The 19602-nt window shown below is 39.1% G+C and overlaps 1 protein-coding gene across 1 annotated transcript in view; it reads right to left on the bottom strand.

The window, feature by feature from the left end:
• Window positions 1-19602, bottom strand: part of RFX6 (regulatory factor X6) — a 117425-nt gene that overhangs the window by 47378 nt on the left and 50445 nt on the right. Inside the window, 4 exon segments of the mRNA XM_033937575.1 lie at window positions 255-304; window positions 5114-5227; window positions 5347-5424; window positions 12099-12206. Coding sequence (XP_033793466.1) covers window positions 255-304; window positions 5114-5227; window positions 5347-5424; window positions 12099-12206 — 350 coding nt within the window.

The following is a 19602-nucleotide window of genomic DNA, read 5'->3' on the forward strand; positions in this document are numbered from 1 at the left end:
TAACGACTGCCTGCAGTGCCTGCGCGGAAGGATGCAATACATCGGCAGCTCGGGCGACTTCGTTGTGTGAAACGAAGTTCGTTGTGTGAAACGAAGTTCGTTGTGTGAAGTTCGTTGTGTGAAATGAAGTTCGTTGTGTGAATCAAGACATGAAGTTCGTTGTGTGCAGCGTTCGTTGTGCGAGGCGTTCGTTATGCGAGGCACCACTGTATATTAACTAGTTTCCTTTAATTTCTAAGGGAGGATTGTCCTACCTTTCAGGCATTTCTTGCATTGTTGCTGGGATGAGTACATCTGTAAGAACCTTGTAGAGAGAAAAACCACACATTATTTGTCTCTGTTCTTCCACATTGTCCTAGAATTGAATGTCCCAGTTATTAGAAAAAAAACATAAACTACTTTTATCATTAATGGATTGTGAATGATGCTTTTTAATGCCACTTCCAGTATTTGGAGAGATGGAAAATCATGAAGTCACAAAGACTCTGTTAACCAAATCAGGGTATGCTTTTAAACAAAATAGGCCTGGTTTTATAATCACACGGTCCCCACAATTGATACTACAATGAGAAAAATCTTCATTCCTTTATGATAATATTAAAGTGTATCAGATGAGCACAAACATGGAAGAGTTTAAACTTATGAAGAATATACTTTTCATAGGGTTTGAAGTCATTTAGGATCAGAGGGATCTCTAAGTGCCATCTAAACTATATATTCAATAGCCTTCTAGTAATCCAATCAGAATAGAATAGTAGGAATAATAATCTGTGGGTTATATTTCAGCAGGTCATAAGAATGGCCATACTGGGATGACCGAAGGTCCATCAAGCCCAGTATCCTATTTCCAAAAGTAACCAACCCAGGTCCCAAGTATCTGACAAGATCCCAAGTAATAAAACAGATTTCATAAGGCTTATCCTAGGAATAAACAGTGGATTTCCCCAAGCCATCTCAATAATGGACTTCCCTTTTAGGAAATTATCCAAGCCTTGTTTAAATCCTGCTAAGCTAACTGATTTCATCACATTCTCCAGCAACGAATTCCAGAGTTTAATTACACGTTGTGTGAAGAAATTTTTTCTACGGTTTGTTTTAAATCTACTACTTAGTAGCTTCTTCGCATGCCCCCTAGTCCTAGGGCTCCTTTTACGAAGGTGTGGAGCGGTTTAATGCGTGTAATACTGCGTGCTAAATCACCAGCCGCGCTAGCCACTACCACCTCCTCTTGAGCAGGCGGTAGTTTTTAGGCTAGCGCGGGGGTTAGCGTGTGATGAAACGTTGCGCGCGCTAAAGCCGCTAATGAGGCTTCGTAAAAGGAGCCCCTAGTGTTTTTTGGAAAGAGTGAACAAGTGATTCACATCTACCCTTTCCACTCCAGTCATTATTTTATAGACCTCTATCATATCACCCCTGAGCCGTCTCTTTTCCAAGCTGAAGAGCCCTAGCCGCTTTAGCCTCTCCTCATTGAGAAGTCGTCCCACCCCTTTTATCATTTTTGTTGATAGAAGTGGTGTGATGTCCTATTTCCACTGCCGTGATTTTGAAATTTGTCTTAAAGGCAAAAATGCAGCCTGAGTCTACTGTTATGAGCCTATTAGCAAATGTTGCCTTTTATTATATATGGATGGATTTTTGTGATCCAACAGGGTTGTTCCAAGGTGCAATTCAAGGTAAACTAAGAGTGGCTGAGAGAACTTTATTTAGCTCTATCTGGCATGATTTTCTATTTGAAATTATTAGTAGTTTATCTTCCTATTAATCTGCATTGGGTCAGGTGACATTTTCAGGAGGGGGTGGGTGTTGGTTCATTCAGGATCAGCGAACTGATGACTGCATCGAAATATGGTTTGGATGAGAGGGGTTTGCTACTGGGTGATGATAAGGTAAAATGGACAAAGGTATGCTTGTTTGTTAAGCCTATATTTAGGTATGCCCACTTACACTATTCCCTGGATTCTATATAAGGCGCTATGAGTTCTGCGTGCAAATTGAGGCACACTCCCAAATTGTGGGTGTGCAACTTAATTGGTTAACAAGCCAATTAGTGCTTATAAGTGAGTCCTATCAATTACTGGTACTAATGGGTTTTATCTAATATTTACATGCCTAAATTTAGGCCCTGAGTTCTGCAAAAAAAAGTAAGTGCACTAGGTGGTTCTTGCGCAGATCAGGGTCATTCGTCCAAGTTACATGTGTAGTTATAGAAAGTAGAATTATACCAGGTTTTAGTTCATGCTTAAAGTTAGGCACCGGTCCTGGTGTAAGTGCTATTCTATAAACTGCATCCAACTTTAAGCGGCATTTATAGAATAGTGCTTAGTGCAATTTTTTTTAGGAGCTGATTTTTTTAGTTGAAATTTATAGAATTTAGTCCTATGCCAATAGCAGACATAAATGTACCTGGCTAAATGTGGCGCTTACACACATAACTTACCGTATTCTACAAGTTATCCAAATAAGTAGGAGATGTCTATAGCCAGCTTATGTTCCTCCCCCTGTGAACACCCCCATGAAATTATGCACTAACTCCCTAATTCTATAAAAAGCACTGCAAATTGTACATATAAATTTGGGCATGCACCCAATTTGCACAATATAATTGAACAAGCTAATTATTAGTACTAATTAGAATTAATTATGTTACATGTGTAAATTTAGGCATAGGATCTGCACCTAAATTATAAGTGAGTCAAAAAAGGGGCACGGAAATTGGTGGATTATGGGTAGACTGGGGACACTCCATTAAGTTACACATGCAATTATAGAATAAGAGTATCCATGCCTAACTTTAGATGTGACAAAAAATAGAACCCTAAATGGAGGAGGTACAACAACAAGCTAACAAATGAAAGAACCTCCCTCACCCCAAGAAGTCTGCAAAGATTAGGGAAAAGAGATGAAGTCCAACTCCAAACTAATTTACTTCATTTACTGCTTATGGATTTACTACATTTACTTCATTTACTGCTTATGGATCACCATTTCCATTACACACGGAGAAGCTAAGTCCTTACAGCCTGTGTATTTTTGAGCTTGGTTGGATTTGGACACTAACTTTCCAGTTTGGCCCCCAGCTTAGGGGTAAGAGATGAATTCCTTCTTTATTTTGATAATGTGTGTTTTTTTCATTTGAGTTTTTTCACACATTGCACATTTTGCACTAGTTAAGCACCACAAACATTATCCGGAGCAAGCCCGGGGATGTTTCGCAGTTAACACCTTTCTGGGTACAAATTCGCGACAGCTTTTCCCTGGAGTTTCCAGAGGTTGCTGTGTGACTGAGGGCTTGTCCGGTTAATGCTCTTAAATTAAATTATAGAATTATTTTCATTTTCTGCTTAGTTTGGAGTTGGACTTCATCTCTTTTCCCTAATCTTTGCAGACTTCTTGGGGTGAGGGAGGTTCTTTCATTTGTTAACTTTAGATGTGGACATTTGTACCACATTTTTTGTTGGTGCAAATGGCCTTGCCTAAATTTAGGCATGGTTTCCGGGTGTAAGTGCTATTTTGTATGAGGTGGTGCTGTAAAGTTCTCAGCCCAACCAACCAGTGGTGTAGTGAGGGTAGGAGACACCTTGGGTGGTGGCACCCCATGCCCTCCTCGCCAACCCCCCACTTCTTCCACACACACCCATTCCTTCCCTACCTCCACATGCCACACTCGTGCCCCCCCCCCCCTTCTCCTGTACTTCTTTAAATCTTTGCCAGTGTGAGAAGCTTCTCTAGCCTGCTGCTTGTGCTGGCGTTGGTTTCCCTCTGGTATTACTTCCTGGCCCCGTGACCCAGAAGTGATTTCAGAGGGGAGCCAGGCTGGTGCGAGCAGCAAGCCAGAGAAGTTGTTCGCAATGATGAAGATTTGAAGAGATGCAGCAGGGGATAAGGGAAGGCGCAGGCATGGCGTGGTGAGATGGATAGCTGCCGGTGCCCCCATCAAGATGGCGCCCATGGCAGTCCGCCCCCCCCCCCCCATTACTACTCTACTGCAACCAACCAACTTCCTAAATTCTGAGTGTTATTTTGCTTCTGTAGCTGAAAAGAATGTAATCTTATTTTGTTAAGTGCCAATTTGCAGAAACAAAATTCTCCGTTTTTTTAAACATTGTTTCAGATCATTGATTGAACCATCATATCCACATCATTCTGTTCTTGGTTGGGCTGAGAACTTTTCAACAGTCCCTGGTAGTGTAAAGAGTTTCAATCTTTGGTAACCAGAGCTGATACTGTGATGTCATAATGCCTCATTCCACCAATAAGAGTCAACCTCATCAGTGATGTCACAATGACTTGATCGTCCTCTACTTGGCTCACTTTTATTACATACGAGGGGGTGCTGAAAAGTTCTCAACCCAACCAACCAACTTCCTAAGTTCTAAGTGTTATTTTGCTTCTGTAGCTGAAAAGAATGTTATCTTATTTTATTAAGTGCCAATTTGCAGAAACAAAATTCTATGTTTTGACATTGTTTCAGATCATTGATTGAACCATATCCACGACATTTTTTCTTGGTTGGCTGAGAACTTTTCGGCACCCCCTCGTAAACTGCACCTAACTTTAAGCATGACTTATAAAATAGTACTTTTTCAACGCTGAATTTTTAGAATGTCCCCTTACTACAGTACAGTTATAGAGTACCACTGAGTGCACTCCTATCAAATATTACAGTTATGTACAAAAGCCCTGGCACTCTATAACTTATGTGCATAATTGGCACCTAACCATAGGTTTCAAATTCAAGTTTATTAGGTTTTGATAGACTGCCTATCTAAACTCATACCAGAAAAATGTTTTAAAATAATGTAACAGTATGCATGGACATATTACGGTAGATACATAGAATGGCTTTTGACAGAAAAAAAAAAGGGGGGGGGGGAAAGAGGGGGAGAAATACAATCCATAGGTGACCTGTGGTAGAATGAAGGAGATAATGTGTGCACTTTAAGAAGCACTATTAACAACATAATATAATTCCATTTTACAGCATAATTGTGCAAGTCTCCAGCATAGGTAGACAGGTTAGAAGAGTACAGCCTATATTGGGAAAATGTACAGTATCTCTATTGCATGCCATTTCCATGACATTGGAGAAAGCGGCCTGAAAGGTATTACTCACCTTGTAGAGAATGGAATCACAAACACAGAAAATATCTATGATGACGGGGTTTTCAAGTAAAGGGAGGAGGTGATCAGGCATTCCTTGCCAAAAATGTAGTAAGAAATGCTGGATCTGAGAAAAAAAGGGAGGAAAAAAGAAAGGAAAGAAAAAGAATCTTTACTATAAATTTTTTCATCCATAGTGCAACTGTAAATTTCATTCCCATAAATGCACTTTTCTGGTAACCTTACCTCTTCAAAATTCCCATTGATTGCATTGTCAAGGACACACTGACAGTGGGTTTTATACATCATAATAAGGGTATCCACCTATTACATTGGGAATGTGAAGAATACAGAATAATAATGTTAATTATTCTAACATATTGTTAATTATTCTGACTTTTAGCCAATAGCACTGCAATTTCCTTTACAATTTTCAAAAGTTCTGAAATGTACATGTAGTCAAAGTTGGAGTGTATGACTTGATTTCAGGCACCCAGGTTATATACAGGTTTTCTTAGAGAAAGAAAGGAGGGCGAGAAATATTAATATTTTTACAAATTAAAAACTGCAACAAGAACAAGAAGGGGAAGCTACGTCCTCACTCTGAAATTTCCAAAAGAACAAAAACATCCCCCCTTTTATAAAACTGTAACGCAGTCTTTAGCGCCAGCCGTGGTGATGACAGCTCCAATGCTCATAGAATTCCTATGAGTGTCAGCAGCTGGCGCTAAAAACCACGCTACGATTTTTTAATGGGGGGAGGGAAACTAGGTCCAGACTGTCTTCTAATATAAATACTTCTAATATAAACATTACTTTGCTTTCTGTATTTTTGCTCTCTTTGAGCCCCTTTCACAAAGCTGCGCTAGCGATTCCAGCACGACAAATGCAATGTAGCCCATAGAAATTCATTGGACTTTGTTTCATTTGCCGTGCTGAAATCGCTAGTATGGCTTTGTAAAAGGAGACCTTTGTTTCAGTGGCATAGTAAGGGGGGGGTGGTACGCTCTGGGCACGATCTTCCTCGGGGCACCCGTCCTCCTTTCTGCCCTTTCCCACTCTTCCCCCTGCCGCACGCATGTGCGCCCACGCCCCTTCCCCGTACCTTTTCAACTTCAGCGTGAGCAGCGACTAACTTGCTGCCCGTGTCCGCTTTGACGCTTTCTCTGAGATCACTTCTGGGAGTGGAAAATTAGCCCTAATGGTAAGTGCAGTGGGAGAACTGGGACTAGGTTCATCTTCTACTACAGCTCCTTGTGACCCTGGATAAGTCACTTAACCTTCCGCTTCCATTGCCCCAGGTGCGGGCATACACGCATGGCAGGGGGGCATGTAAGAGGGCAGGAGAGGTGCGCCACCGCCCCGGATGCCAGACACCCTTGCTATACCACTGCTTTGTTTGATAGGATTATGAGATAAGGATTTCTTCTAAAAAGAGTGAAGTCAGTCACAGATATCCTCTGGCTAGTGCAGTGGCTGCTGTTGCTTTAGAAATGCTTCCAATACTGACCTGATTCATCCAAGATATTTTCCTCTTTTTTTTTCTTGATAAAACTACAAATTGATGAACGTCACAATATTTTACCAAGCCTAACATACCACTAATCATAAAAGAAGATACATTTTTAAAGCTTACAAGAATGTTGAGCTATCAGATGCCTTTGGAACTGAGCCAGCAAATTCAACTTTTTTTGAAAGCTTTAATCATGTGTTTTTATGTTTAGTAAGTGACATATTATTTCCACCTCTGAAGTAGTAAATGCTGAATAGGGATGGACTGTCATTTGCATGACATGGGATATATATATTGCTGGGATGGGAACCTCCAAATATTAAATAATTAACTGAGGGGAATAAAAAGACGTCACGTATAACGAGGTGCTCATCAAACCAGCCGAAGCTGCAAAGCGAATAAGCCCTCAGTTCATCATAGGTCATTAAAAAAAAACTCCCCCACAGGCTTTTCAAATTATATCTCATTCAACAGCAGGAAAAACACAAAAATGAAGAGGTTCACAATACAGATGAGATGTGGAGCAGTAAATGGAGAGCATCAGCTTATAAACGAGAAAGGCAGTCTCTACAAAGTTCAGTCCTTGCAAAAAATCCAGCTAATCCAGGCAAAAAATATACACGCCATATCCAAACCACCAGTTACATAGTTCAAAGTGCTTAGCTCAAAAAGAAAGTCACTTTATGGATGGAAAAGCACTCATGTATGCAGGATTTCTTTGAAATTCATTGGCTGTCCATTCAACCAAGTAAAACTGCAATGCACTCAAACAAGTGCCGAAAATCCACTGTAAACTCCAAGTGCCAAAAAGAATGAAAATCCCTCTTCATTTTTGTGTTTTTCCTGTTGTTGAATGCAGCCGTTGATTCCTTCACCTCTGGCAGGGACAGCCCCACAGCCCACCATCACTTCTCTGTGTCGATCCTTCCTTGCAGATGTGGAGCTCTATTGGACTGGATTGATGATTGGACTTAGCACCAGATTGGAATTTATTTTGCTCAGTCTCCAACCTTTTAAACTTATTTGTATATTTTAATTTTATTCTTTTTTATTTCTTTTATTATTTGAATTGTACCTTTCCCTCACAATTCTTGGAATTTTGTTATATCTTTTCTATTTTAATAATTGTTACTCAGGTACTTTAGCTATATTGTGAGCCTTTGGGACAGATAGGGAAGTTCTAAGTACCTGTATTTTATTGTAAACCGTTTAGATCTGTAATATGCATAAGCGGTATATCAAATGTTCATAAACATAAAACATAATATAATTTGTGAAGTCTGTGGGGGAGTTTTTTATGATCTAGGATGAACTGAGGGCTTATTCGCTTTGCAGCTTCGGCTGGTTTGATGAGCACCTCGTAATTTGTGAGGTCTTTTTCTCCCCCTCAGTTAATGATTTAATATTTGGAGGTTCCCATCCCAGCAGTAAGAGATAAAAGTGTTTATATATATATATATCCCATGTTGTATATTGTCAACAACAAAAACCCCACACATTTTATGTTTTCTTTTTGTCTACTGATAATAGTGAGCACTCTTTGTAATCAAGAGTACTCGATACGACTTCTCTCCCACTTCTCTCACTATGATCAAGTTTCTCTGTTGTTGGCCCGTATCACGTTCAAGAGGCTAACGCTGACCCATAAGGTCCTTAACTTAGGGATCCTTTCATACCCATCCTTGTTAATTACCTCATATAGGCCCTCACACGTTTCTATGTTCTAGGCTGGAATCAGCGTGTCATTCCACCTTTTTCTTTACTGCACCATGCCAGAAAATCCATGAATATAAATTACTACTGACGCAGAGAAGAAAGAATACTACTCTAAACAGATCAACACAGAAGATTATCTTAAAATGAACAAACTGTTCTCAATATTAAATAACCTAACCAAAATGAACACGATCACAAATTGCAGCAACTCCTCTAATCCAACAGCCTGAGAACTAATTAACTATTTTAAAACAAAGATTCAATCCACATGAGAACAGAACCCCCCCACCCCCCCAACACATACACACACACACCAATGCAGCTAGACCCACTGCAACAAAACCACCTATAGAAATATCAGCAGATAGTTCTTGGAATGATTTTCAAGAGATTACATTCAAAGATACATAACAGCTTCTCCTAAAAAGCTCCAAAGCATACTGCAGCTTCAACACCTGATCAAAGCCACCACCCCAACCACCATAGGGAAAATAACCCAATGGCTCAACTATCACCTAAAAACTGGCTTTTCCCTAAATCAGATGGAGGAATTATCTTGAGGCCCATTTCCAAGAATCCAAAACTTAGCCCCTCTGATGTGATCAATTATCGGCCAGTAGCTTCCATCCCCCTATTTATAAAAATGATGGAAGGATATGTCACAGAACAATTCGAATGCTACTTACAAAGCTTCAATATCCTCCACTCTTCACAATCAGGATTCAGGACAAAACACAGCACTAAGATGACATATGGCAAAGAAATATTATGCAAGGGTCACAGTGCAATCATAATCCAATTTGACCTGAGTAGCACATTTGACCTTGTAGACTTTGAGCAAATGTTTGAGGTCCTCAATGATTTTGGATTTAGTGGCCCAGTCCTCTCCTGGTTCTGAGTCTTCTTAATTATTCAACACTATGCAGTACCTAAAGATGGTGAACTTTCTTATAACTGGCTCCCTTCTAGCAGGGTCCCTCAAGGATCCCTACTTTCACCATCTGTGAATTGTAATTCTTGGGAGCCACGAATAAAACATTTCATCTATGTGGACAACATAACAATCATACTACCTGTAATAGATACATTAGTCAACACCCTCACTACTGCTAAAAATTGTGTCCACATCCTAGAAAACTGGACTTCAACCCACTGCCTCAAACTAAATAAGAACAAAACCAAATTCATTTGGCTAGGATCCTCAGTCGACCCAAACTACACTCCAAGTAGACGACACAGACTTAGAACTACAATTCTGAATCGTAGGAGTAGAAATCGATAACTACCTATTCATGAAAAGCCATGTACAATAAATAATAAAACAATCTTTCTTTATGATGAGAAAGCTATGATCCATCAGAGAATACCTCGAAACAGGCATTCTGAACTGTAGTGCAATCCCTAATCCTATCCTGACTAGACTACTGTAATGTAACACTAGTTCTTTGCTCTAAAACATTGCTATCACATCTACAACTAGCTCAAAATGCAGGAGTAAGACTCATATATGAACTACGGAAATCAGAACATCTACAAGAAGTTTACATTAGGCATCACTGCCTTTTTTTTTTTTTTTTTATTCATTTTTGAATTCTTACAACAAGTGAATTAAACATATTATAACCAATCTTAAGAGGTCATCCTATACCAGAGTGCCTCCAACAAATATTCCACCAGAAATCTTTTCCACTTAAAATTCCCAGCATGTAACAATATAAAGTCTAACAGTTTTGTGGTGATTTCATATGTAATTCATTAGCACAATGTATACGTAAACCACCAGAAAGTAGAATCAATACACGATTCCACCTAAGTGCTATTCTACAAATACATGTGTATCTTACATAGTGTGTATTTAACAGATGATCATGCACATAGGTGGACTCTGGGCAGCACATGGGCAAGAATGACACACTTGTAACCTATAGAATATAGTAGCTCATACACCTATTTCTAACATTTGGGCACAGACACAGTAGCTCTATGCATTGATGTAGTAAGGGGGTGGGGGATGGACCGCCCCAGGTACCGTTTTCACAGAAGGTGCCAATGCCAGCACTTCTCCTCCTCTTTCATACCTCTTTAAATGTTTGCCAGTGTGAACAGCATCTTCCACTTGCTGTTTGCGCCGGCCTCTGCTCCTTTCTGACATTACTTCCTGGTCGCAGGACCAGGACGTGACGTCAGAAGGGAGCTGAGGCTGGCACGAGCAGCAGGTGGAAGATGCCGCTCGCTCTGGTGAGCATTTCAAGAGATACTGAAGAAGTGGGGGCACAAAGCGTGGTGATGCTGGGTGCCACCGCTGTGGGTGCCAGCCTCCCTTGCTATGCCACTGGCTCTATTGCTGACATATGTGATATATAAATTTATCACCTTAGAAAAAAGAAGTTCCCTCATATTTTGTGTGTATGACATATGTGTAAAACATATGAAATATAGCCTTCGTGACAAGGACTAAATTATCAAGGTACAAGGATCTTTAGACTGTCCATTGGGCAGCATAACCAAATCCGACTGCAATCCTCATTGATCCTAGTAGGGTAAGCAATTAATCTTATAATTTTTTGCTTAACTATAATTTTTCTATATCTTATTTATCATAATAAAAATACTAGGCTTAGCTTAGCTTGCAGCACTACCTCTTCTGACACGAGCCCTGTTTCATTCACTTCATCAGGGAAAGAGGTGTAACAAAGTACTTGAACTAACTGTCCAAAGCTGCTCATCGGCTATACTACGATAACACACAAAGGCTATATTTAATGTTTTATTGATTAAAGCAATAATTAGTGTGAAGGTCTTGTCTTGGCATATATGTGCACATCTAACTTATTTCCAATCAGAACTGGCTCCTACCAGCTGCCCAGTTATAGAATTGCCGCCAGTTGTATTATGGTCAGAATACTGTTATTTATACAGATGTTGAGGTTTTTAATACAGCTTGTCTGTAACATGTCCTATTAACATTTCTGTATTTTATGTTTCTGTTATGTTTGTATTTTTTTTCTTTTTCTTTCTTTCTTTTTTTATTATTAAAACCAATAAACTCCTATGAGCTTATTTATCAAAATCTGGAGTCCGGTCAACTCTTATTGCAATATAGACTGATGGAATTCAGTTATTGTGCTAGGATATAGATATCTACAACAGAACTTATGCATTATATCATGGCTCGCTATTCATATTTATACGAGGATATAACTTCTTCTGTGCTTTGGATATTGTATATGGTTATGGCTGCGGGTTGTGCTGACGCTCTCTTTTTAGATAGGCAGGAGTCAGATTGTTGTTTTGCATAGATAATATTTTATGATTCTTTGCTTTGTACAACTTGTCTGTATCTTGCCTTGTTAACATTTATATTTGTATTACATTTGTATTTTATTAAAATCAATAAAAATCTTTGAACTGAAAAAAAACAATAAACTATTTGAACACTAGAATTGCCCCGTTAAGTTTTGCATCTAATGCACGGTAACTGTAAAGTTTTATTCCACATTAGTAAAAGGGTCCTTAGATTTTAACAATGTAGCTGTTTTCTGTCCCACTAACATATAATTGATGAAGTAAATGCTAGGTGTGTTAATAGGTGAATTATTCAACCATCTTTCCACTAGCGAGAGAGTTGATGAGCATTAGCAAAAGTTCATATTTTCCATAAATCAGTCAGTTGATAGTATGAAACCTGTCTTTGAAATGCCAACAGTATGACCCTTCGAAGGCTGAGACATGGAGACACATTCCTGGACATTTTCCTGTTATACAGTACCTTCTCTTTAGAGAGGCATCCTTGAAGCACCAGGTGTTGAGCACTGGGGAACTCAGGGAGGAGCGTGCCTGTTTTTGAACTAAGAGAATATTTCCGAGTGAAACCTCCCTGTAATATATAAAAATATATCATTAATAGAAGCTAATCTGACTGATATTCAAAGTGATTTGGTCTGCTGCTGACTGGTTAAGTCACTTGGTTAGGGCTAGCTGCTAATTTTCAACGGCATTTAGCTGCTGAAATTCACAGTTAGCACTTAACTCAAAGCTGGCTGTGTTGGGGGCATTCCAGGGGGCAGAGTTAGCACTTGGCCACTTAAGGCTCATATTCAGCCCTTAAGTGGCCAGATTTGGCACATAAATGGGACCGCATGTGGTAACCCCTAGCCACTTAACGAGATATTCAAGCCACAGCCCAGACAGGGCCCAGCTTAGAATATCCAGGAATAACTCCTTTGGCAGTGAGCAAGACACTCACCACCATCAACTGAATATTGACCTCCAAAGTAATTAATGTGTGCATTTATTCCAGTGTACCAGCACTATAGAAACTATGTTCAAACAAAACACATATTAGTCTCTCTCTCTCTCACACACACGCACACACACACACACACTCTTTCTCTCTTTCACACATACATTGTCTCTCTCATAGACACACATATGCACGGTGTCAGGTCAAAAGTGCGCCGGGACAAAGGCGCGCACAGACAGTTGAGCACAGCGTGGAGGCACGCGCCGCAGAAAATTACTGTTTTTAGGGCTCCGACGGGGGGGCGTGGGGGAGGGAATCCCCCCACTTTACTTAATAGAGATCGCGCCGCGTTGTGGGGGCGTTGTGGGAGGTTTGGGGGGTTGTAACCCCCCACATTTTACTGAAAACTTCACTTTTTCCCTGTTTTTAGGGAAAAAGTTAAGTTTACAGTAAAATGTGGAGGGTTACAACCCCCAAACCCCCCCCAACGCCGGCGCAATCTCTATTAAGTAAACTGGGGGGGCTCCCCAACAAAACCCCCCGTCGGAGCCCCTAAAAACTGTAATTTTTTTCGGCGCGCGCCTCTGGCTTGCGCTCAGTTGTCGGCGCGCGCCTTTGTCTTTCACAGGGTTGTCTATGAACCCATATGCACATATCATACACATATTCTCTATCTCTTTCTCATATACACTCATAAACTCACACACTCACACACACACACACTTTCACACATACTCACATTGTCCTTATCATGACACATGCACACATACACATATTCTCTCTCTCGCTCTCTCTCTCACACACACACACTCACACACACACACTCATAAACTCACTCTCTCTCTCTCCTCCTCTGTTAAGGAGTGGAAAAGTAGCCCTAGTGGTTAGTGCAGTGGGAGAACTGAGACCAGGTTCATCTTCTACTACAGCTCCTTGTAACCCTGGGTAAGTCACTTAACCCTCCACATGTGTCCTAGATCATGTGTCCATTAGGGACACAAAGTACCTGCAAATAATATTTGTAAACCACTTTCATTTTGTCACAGAAAGGCAGTGTATCAAAGCCATGACCCCTATTTTTATAACAGGAAGACATATTACTTTATAGTCCTATAGCCATCTATGTGATTCTATAAAATACTAGCCCAAATCTGACAGCATTAGCACCTACATTCAGGGTATGGGCATTATGTCTGCTCAAGGGCAGGTGTGAATTTTAATATGTATTTGTGTACATATGTATTTTATAAAATATGTACTTACATTGCAAGGCTGCCTATGGTCTGGCCAAACTCCTCCCTTCAGCATGCCCATTGTAAAAAAAAAAAATGAGCCAGCTATGATTTTCTAGACTTTCATTTCAGGACACATTTTTTTTAATTTCTTGAATTAAGATTTTGCTTTAGGCTTGACCTAATTTTGGAAAAAGTCATTTACATATGTAAATCAGCATTTTATATTAAAATCTGATTTACAAAATTACCTTGCATGAGTCCTGAGCAGCGACAGATTAAGACGATAATTTTAGAAGGTTTAAGCTAGATTTGCATATGTAAAGAGCAAATTTGTAAATGCAAATGGAACTATATAGAACATTAGAAAATCCACTACTTAAACGTGCATTCCAACAGCACATACAGCTTCGATCTATTATGGCTTATTTTGATGTTTCATCATTCAGAATTTTGGTACAGTATCTTATACTTAGTCAGCTTGACTACTGTAATATTGCCTATTTGGCAGTTTCTCAGAGGAATATGCAGCGACTGGGCATGGTTCAGAATGCGGCGGTCAGATTGATTTTGGGGTTGAAGAAGTTCGACCATATGATACCTTCTTACCGGAAACTGCATTGGTTGCCGGTGGAGGCGTGGGTGAAGTTCAAGTTTGGTTGTTTCTGTTTCAGGGTGTTGTTTGGTTTAACCCCTAAATATATGACCGAGCTCTTTTCTTTTGCAGCCAATAAATATAGGAGGAACTTACATTTGAATTTTGGTTTTCTGTCTGCTAAAGGATTATAATAATAATAAACAGTTTATATACCGCAGGACCGTGAAGTTCTATGCGGTTTACAATGATTAAAAATGCTACAAATTGAGTAAAACTGGCTGGTTTAAACTAGTGAATAGCGGCTCTAGAGATCAGTTATTGTGGGAAAGATTGCACAAATCAGCTGCCTAAGTACTTCAGGAAAAGATATGTTTTTAGGTATCTCCTGAATTCCCCCATAAGTATTAGCAAGCATAAATAATTGTTCCAGGTCTTTACCCCGAAATGCTGCTTGATATGAGAGAAGATGTTGATGTTGATTATGACTTTTGAATGTAAATTGGATGTAAATTTAAAAAACATCATCAATGTCTTTTATCATACCAAGCAGCATTTTGAGGTAAGGACCTGGAACATCTGATCAAGCTTTCTAATTCATATGTGGAAAGACACATTTGTGCTTGAAATATCTGGGTAATTAGCTTGTATGGATAATTGTAAGCTTAGTAATCTATTTAGATTTGTATAATGTTATTTTAATCATTTTATTTCTATTTCTTATTCAATTGTTTTTTTAATCTTTTGTAAACCGCACACGACTTCACGGTACTGCGGTATATAAGTTGTTATTGTTATTACAGTGGGCCGACTGCCTCCCACAAACAGCAACGATCCCAGATATTCAATCCCAAGGTCTACATTGAATGCTGGCATTGAATATTCAGAGCAAAGTCTGGCAGTTCCCACTTAGTTGGCCAAGCCAATTTTCATTGGCTGGATGGCTAAAATTAACGTGCCTTAGCTGGCCAGACAATGAAAATCAGCGGTGACCAGCTATGGCTCACAAACAAAAAAGCAATCTAACTGGTCTGCAGTGAAATGGTGCAACCAAGGAGCAAAAAGAGAAAACTGCGGAGCTGATGTTCATGATGCAGTAGAGCTGATCTGTTAAGTTTTCTTGATGTGATTTATTGTATTACACAAAGATGCAGATGTCTATGCAATCAACAGTATCCATATTAGCTTGAAAAGTACGGACCCAACACGGGCTGTGTTTCAACTTAACCATCTTCCTCAGGGGTGCAAAGATTGAACATAGATCTTTTTAGAGAGATGTTGTGGAAAAATTATAAGATGAATGAGTGAAAGGGGATGAAAACAATATGAGCAAAATGAGTGAATGTGGATGAAAAACAATACAGTGAGTATGAAAAGTGAAATGTGTAGAGAATAATGAATAAAAAATGAGCGAGTGACGTGAGGGTGTAAATGTGATGTCAAGTGACCACAGGATGTGTATCATCGGTACACTGAAAAATGCTAACCGAAAGATGTGTTTTTAATACAATCAGAAAAGCATGGAGTGTCAGTGCTCATAATAGTGGATAAGTATCTGGTTGAAGGAAATGGAATCAATGGAAAAAGAGTGAATGGGATGAATAATCAGTGCTCTGAGTGTAGCGATGAATACATACCTAAGGTTGGAGGTTAAACTAGGGCAAATGTGGATGCTAGCAGAATTGGAGATAAAACCTTAAAATGGAAGAGGTAATTGAAAAGGAATATAATAGACTAACCCCCTCTTTTACAAAGGTGCGCTAAATGCTAACGTGTGCATGTTATCCTATGGACGTGTTAGCAGTTAGTGCATGCATTGATTTAGCATGCGTTAAATCCGCGCTAAAATGCTTAGCGCGCCTTTGTAAAAGAGGGCCTAAATAACATAATTTATCTGGTAAAAGATTGGATAAAAAATTGTGATAAAAAGAATTGGAGAACCAATTTAAAAACCATAATGAATATGGAATTAAAAAATCATATTATTTTAAATATAAATAAAAGCAGCACGTATAGAACACATATGTTTAAAAACTCAAACCTAAACCATAACGAGTCAAAGGAAGCACCGATTTGAAAACCTAATAATAATAATAATAATAAATTTATTTTTCTATACCACCATTGCCCAAGAGTTCTAGGCGGTTTACATCATAAGAGACTGAACAATCAGCGAAACATATACATATAATGAGGTAAAAACAGAGTAAAAGATTAAAAATTACAATCTTAAAAATCTAATTAAGTAATAAATTTATCAAACAAAGCAGATTTTACTAATTTACGAAAAGAGCAATAAGACATGGCTTGATGGATGCATTCACCGAGCCAACATTGTAATCTGCCTGCCTGGAATGCTAAGGTCCTTTCAGAAAAGGTCTTATATCTGACTCCATTTGGTTTAGGATAAATAAATAAGTTAGAGCTTCTTGCAATCCTTGATGGCCTGTAAAATTCAAAGTGAGTTCAGGTGCCATAGTTATAAATACCAGAAGTAACTGAAAAAGCTATAGCAGTATAGAAAACTATGATAAAAATCGACTGGAAGAAGAAAACTAAAGGATAACAGAAAGGCTGTTACTGATGTGGTATAAACCTTTAACAGAATCAGAGATGAGAAAAAACTAAGGCCCTCTTTTACAAAGGCATGCTATGCGTTTTAGCATGTATTTAGCGTGCGCTAAATCAGCATGTGCGCTAACGCTAACGCGTCCATAGGATAGCGCACTTTTGTAAAAGAGGGGGGTAAGACACACAAAAAAAAATTACTTTGGGAAGAGGGTCTAAGGCAAAATGAAGCTACCCTAGTGATATGTAGGGTGAGTAATGAAGGACGCTGTGGGAAAATGGAATGAATTGGCACTGTGGTAAGACATCATGAAACGGGACTGAAAACATAAATACAGGGGCCGGGAGTGGACAAAAAAAACAAAAATTCAATGATAAATGAAAACAGATAAAGTAATGTGGTGAAAAGAGAGAAAAAGGTAGAGTCAAAAAGTGGAAAAAAATCAGGATTAGAGTGAAGAAAGAAATGTATATACTGTATGTGTTTTTATAATATCACACATTCTATCATACACTATTATATCTCATGTCCTTACCCCACATCCAGCATACTAGTTTTCCCTTCCAGACACAACACACTACACATCTTCAAGGCAATCCCCATGACAGCCCCCCTTTTTTCTGAGCAGTATATATACTGTACATTTCTTTCTTCCTATCCATGTTTTCTTTTGTCATGCTGGTCCCGAATTTATTTATATCTATGTGCTTGAATCCCTGTGATTCACTGCCAGCTTTATTTTAAATTTGTATTTATATCTCATTATTATCAATATAACATGGAAATCCAGTCTTCAACTGACTATAATTTGTTGCATGAATCAATAGATCGACTCAGTAGCAACAGCGATGAACACCACATTAGCAACAACCAAACACATTGTAGTTACTAAGACTCAATGGCACATAATAATCGACTAATCATGATTTAAAATTGGCTAAATCGGTGGTCTCAAACTCGCGGCCCGGGGGCCACATGCGGCCCGCCAGGTACTATTTTGAGGCCCTCGGTATGTTTATCATAATCACAGAAATAAAATAAAACAGTTTCTTGATCATATGTCTCTTTAGCTATAAATTACAATATTATTATTAAGACTGAGCCAAAAGGAAAGATTTATGAACTATAAAGAGTTTTACCTCATGCAAAATTGTCATTTCTTTAATAAGACATTAACTATTTTTTCTGAGGCCCTCCAAGTACCGACAAATCCAAAATGTGGCCCTGCAAAGGGTTTGAGTTTGAGACCACTGGGCTAAATAGATGCATTGATCGCTTTAACTAAGGAGTTTCTAGCAAGAAAGGGTGCCCAAAGAAATAACCTGTGGGCTGAAAACTCTGGTCATGCTGCTATCTGGTCACAGTTTAAGTGTCAGGGAATGGTGGTTTGTGGACACAGCTAAAGGCAGTTTAAGGTATGAGGAGGGGCTGTGCAGTTTGTAATGGGAAGGAGTGAAGTCAAGAGGTTAGGCTACAAGCAAGAACTGTTGGAAGCTATGAGATCAGTGGAGAAAAGGATTGTGAGGACAGGATTTTTTTTTTTTTTTTTTTTGGGGGGGGTTAAGACTGTCTGGGTGGTTGAAGCAATAGCATGAGGGAGTGTGGTGACAGAGGGGTACCCTCTCTTATTGCCTTGTCTTTTCTTTAACATGGTTGTGGATGAGGATAATGGGACTTGGGGAATGTTATTAGGCTATTGGATTTCGTTATTGGGGGAATGGAGGCAGTCGGAGTGGCAGAAGAAAGAAAGGCTTGATTCCTGGTGGTCAATTAAGTTAGGAGGAGGGGAATATAGTTACTAAAGGATGGGGATAGTGATCTGCCCATGTGCAATACTGCCACAAGTGGGGTGAGGACTTGGCTTCACCGCAAAACTCTTTGAACACTGTTATTGTTGTTATATATTGTTATGTATTTAAGAATGGCATGACAGCTAGGTCGTCACTGACTAGCAGTCAGAGGAAAGGGGAGTTAAGATGCAACAGAAAGTGATGGTTAAAAATCAATTTTGTTTGGAACAGCCTCCCGGAAGAGGTGGTGGAGACAGAGACTGTGTCTGAATTCAAGAAAGTGTGGGATAGGCACATGGGACTTCTTAAAGAGAGGAAGAGATAATGGTCACTGCGGCCTAGATGGGCCATTTGGCCTTTATCTGCCATCATGTTTCTATGATTATTATTGTTATATAGTTGAAATAAAACTGTGGCCAAATTTTACTGCCAATTAAAATTGTATTTTGTCATTTGTTGATTTGTTGTTCTTGTGAGCATGGCAATAATGAGAGTGCCAGAGTTATCATCCCTGGAAGAAGACAAATCATTGATAAGACTTCACTTAAACAATGTCTCAGGCCACATAGCTGGTGGGATACAGGCAACATAAGGGTAATCACCAGATGCAATCGAAATGGTGCAGCCTGTACCTGTCACCTCGTGAGATGGGATTTATTTCTTTATTAATTAAAAACAATTTGTGCAATTCCTTTAAAAGTGAATGTCCTAAAATAAATTTTCTAAATAAATTTGGTCAAAACCAGAAAAATAAAATTTTTGTTTTTGTTATGTTTCAAACGATTTTCATTGAAGGAAAGCCAAAGAACAAAATGCAAATCAACAAGAAAATACAGAGCAAGTA

Source organism: Geotrypetes seraphini, chromosome 3, assembly GCF_902459505.1.
Source record: "Geotrypetes seraphini chromosome 3, aGeoSer1.1, whole genome shotgun sequence".
NCBI lineage: Eukaryota > Metazoa > Chordata > Amphibia > Gymnophiona > Dermophiidae > Geotrypetes > Geotrypetes seraphini.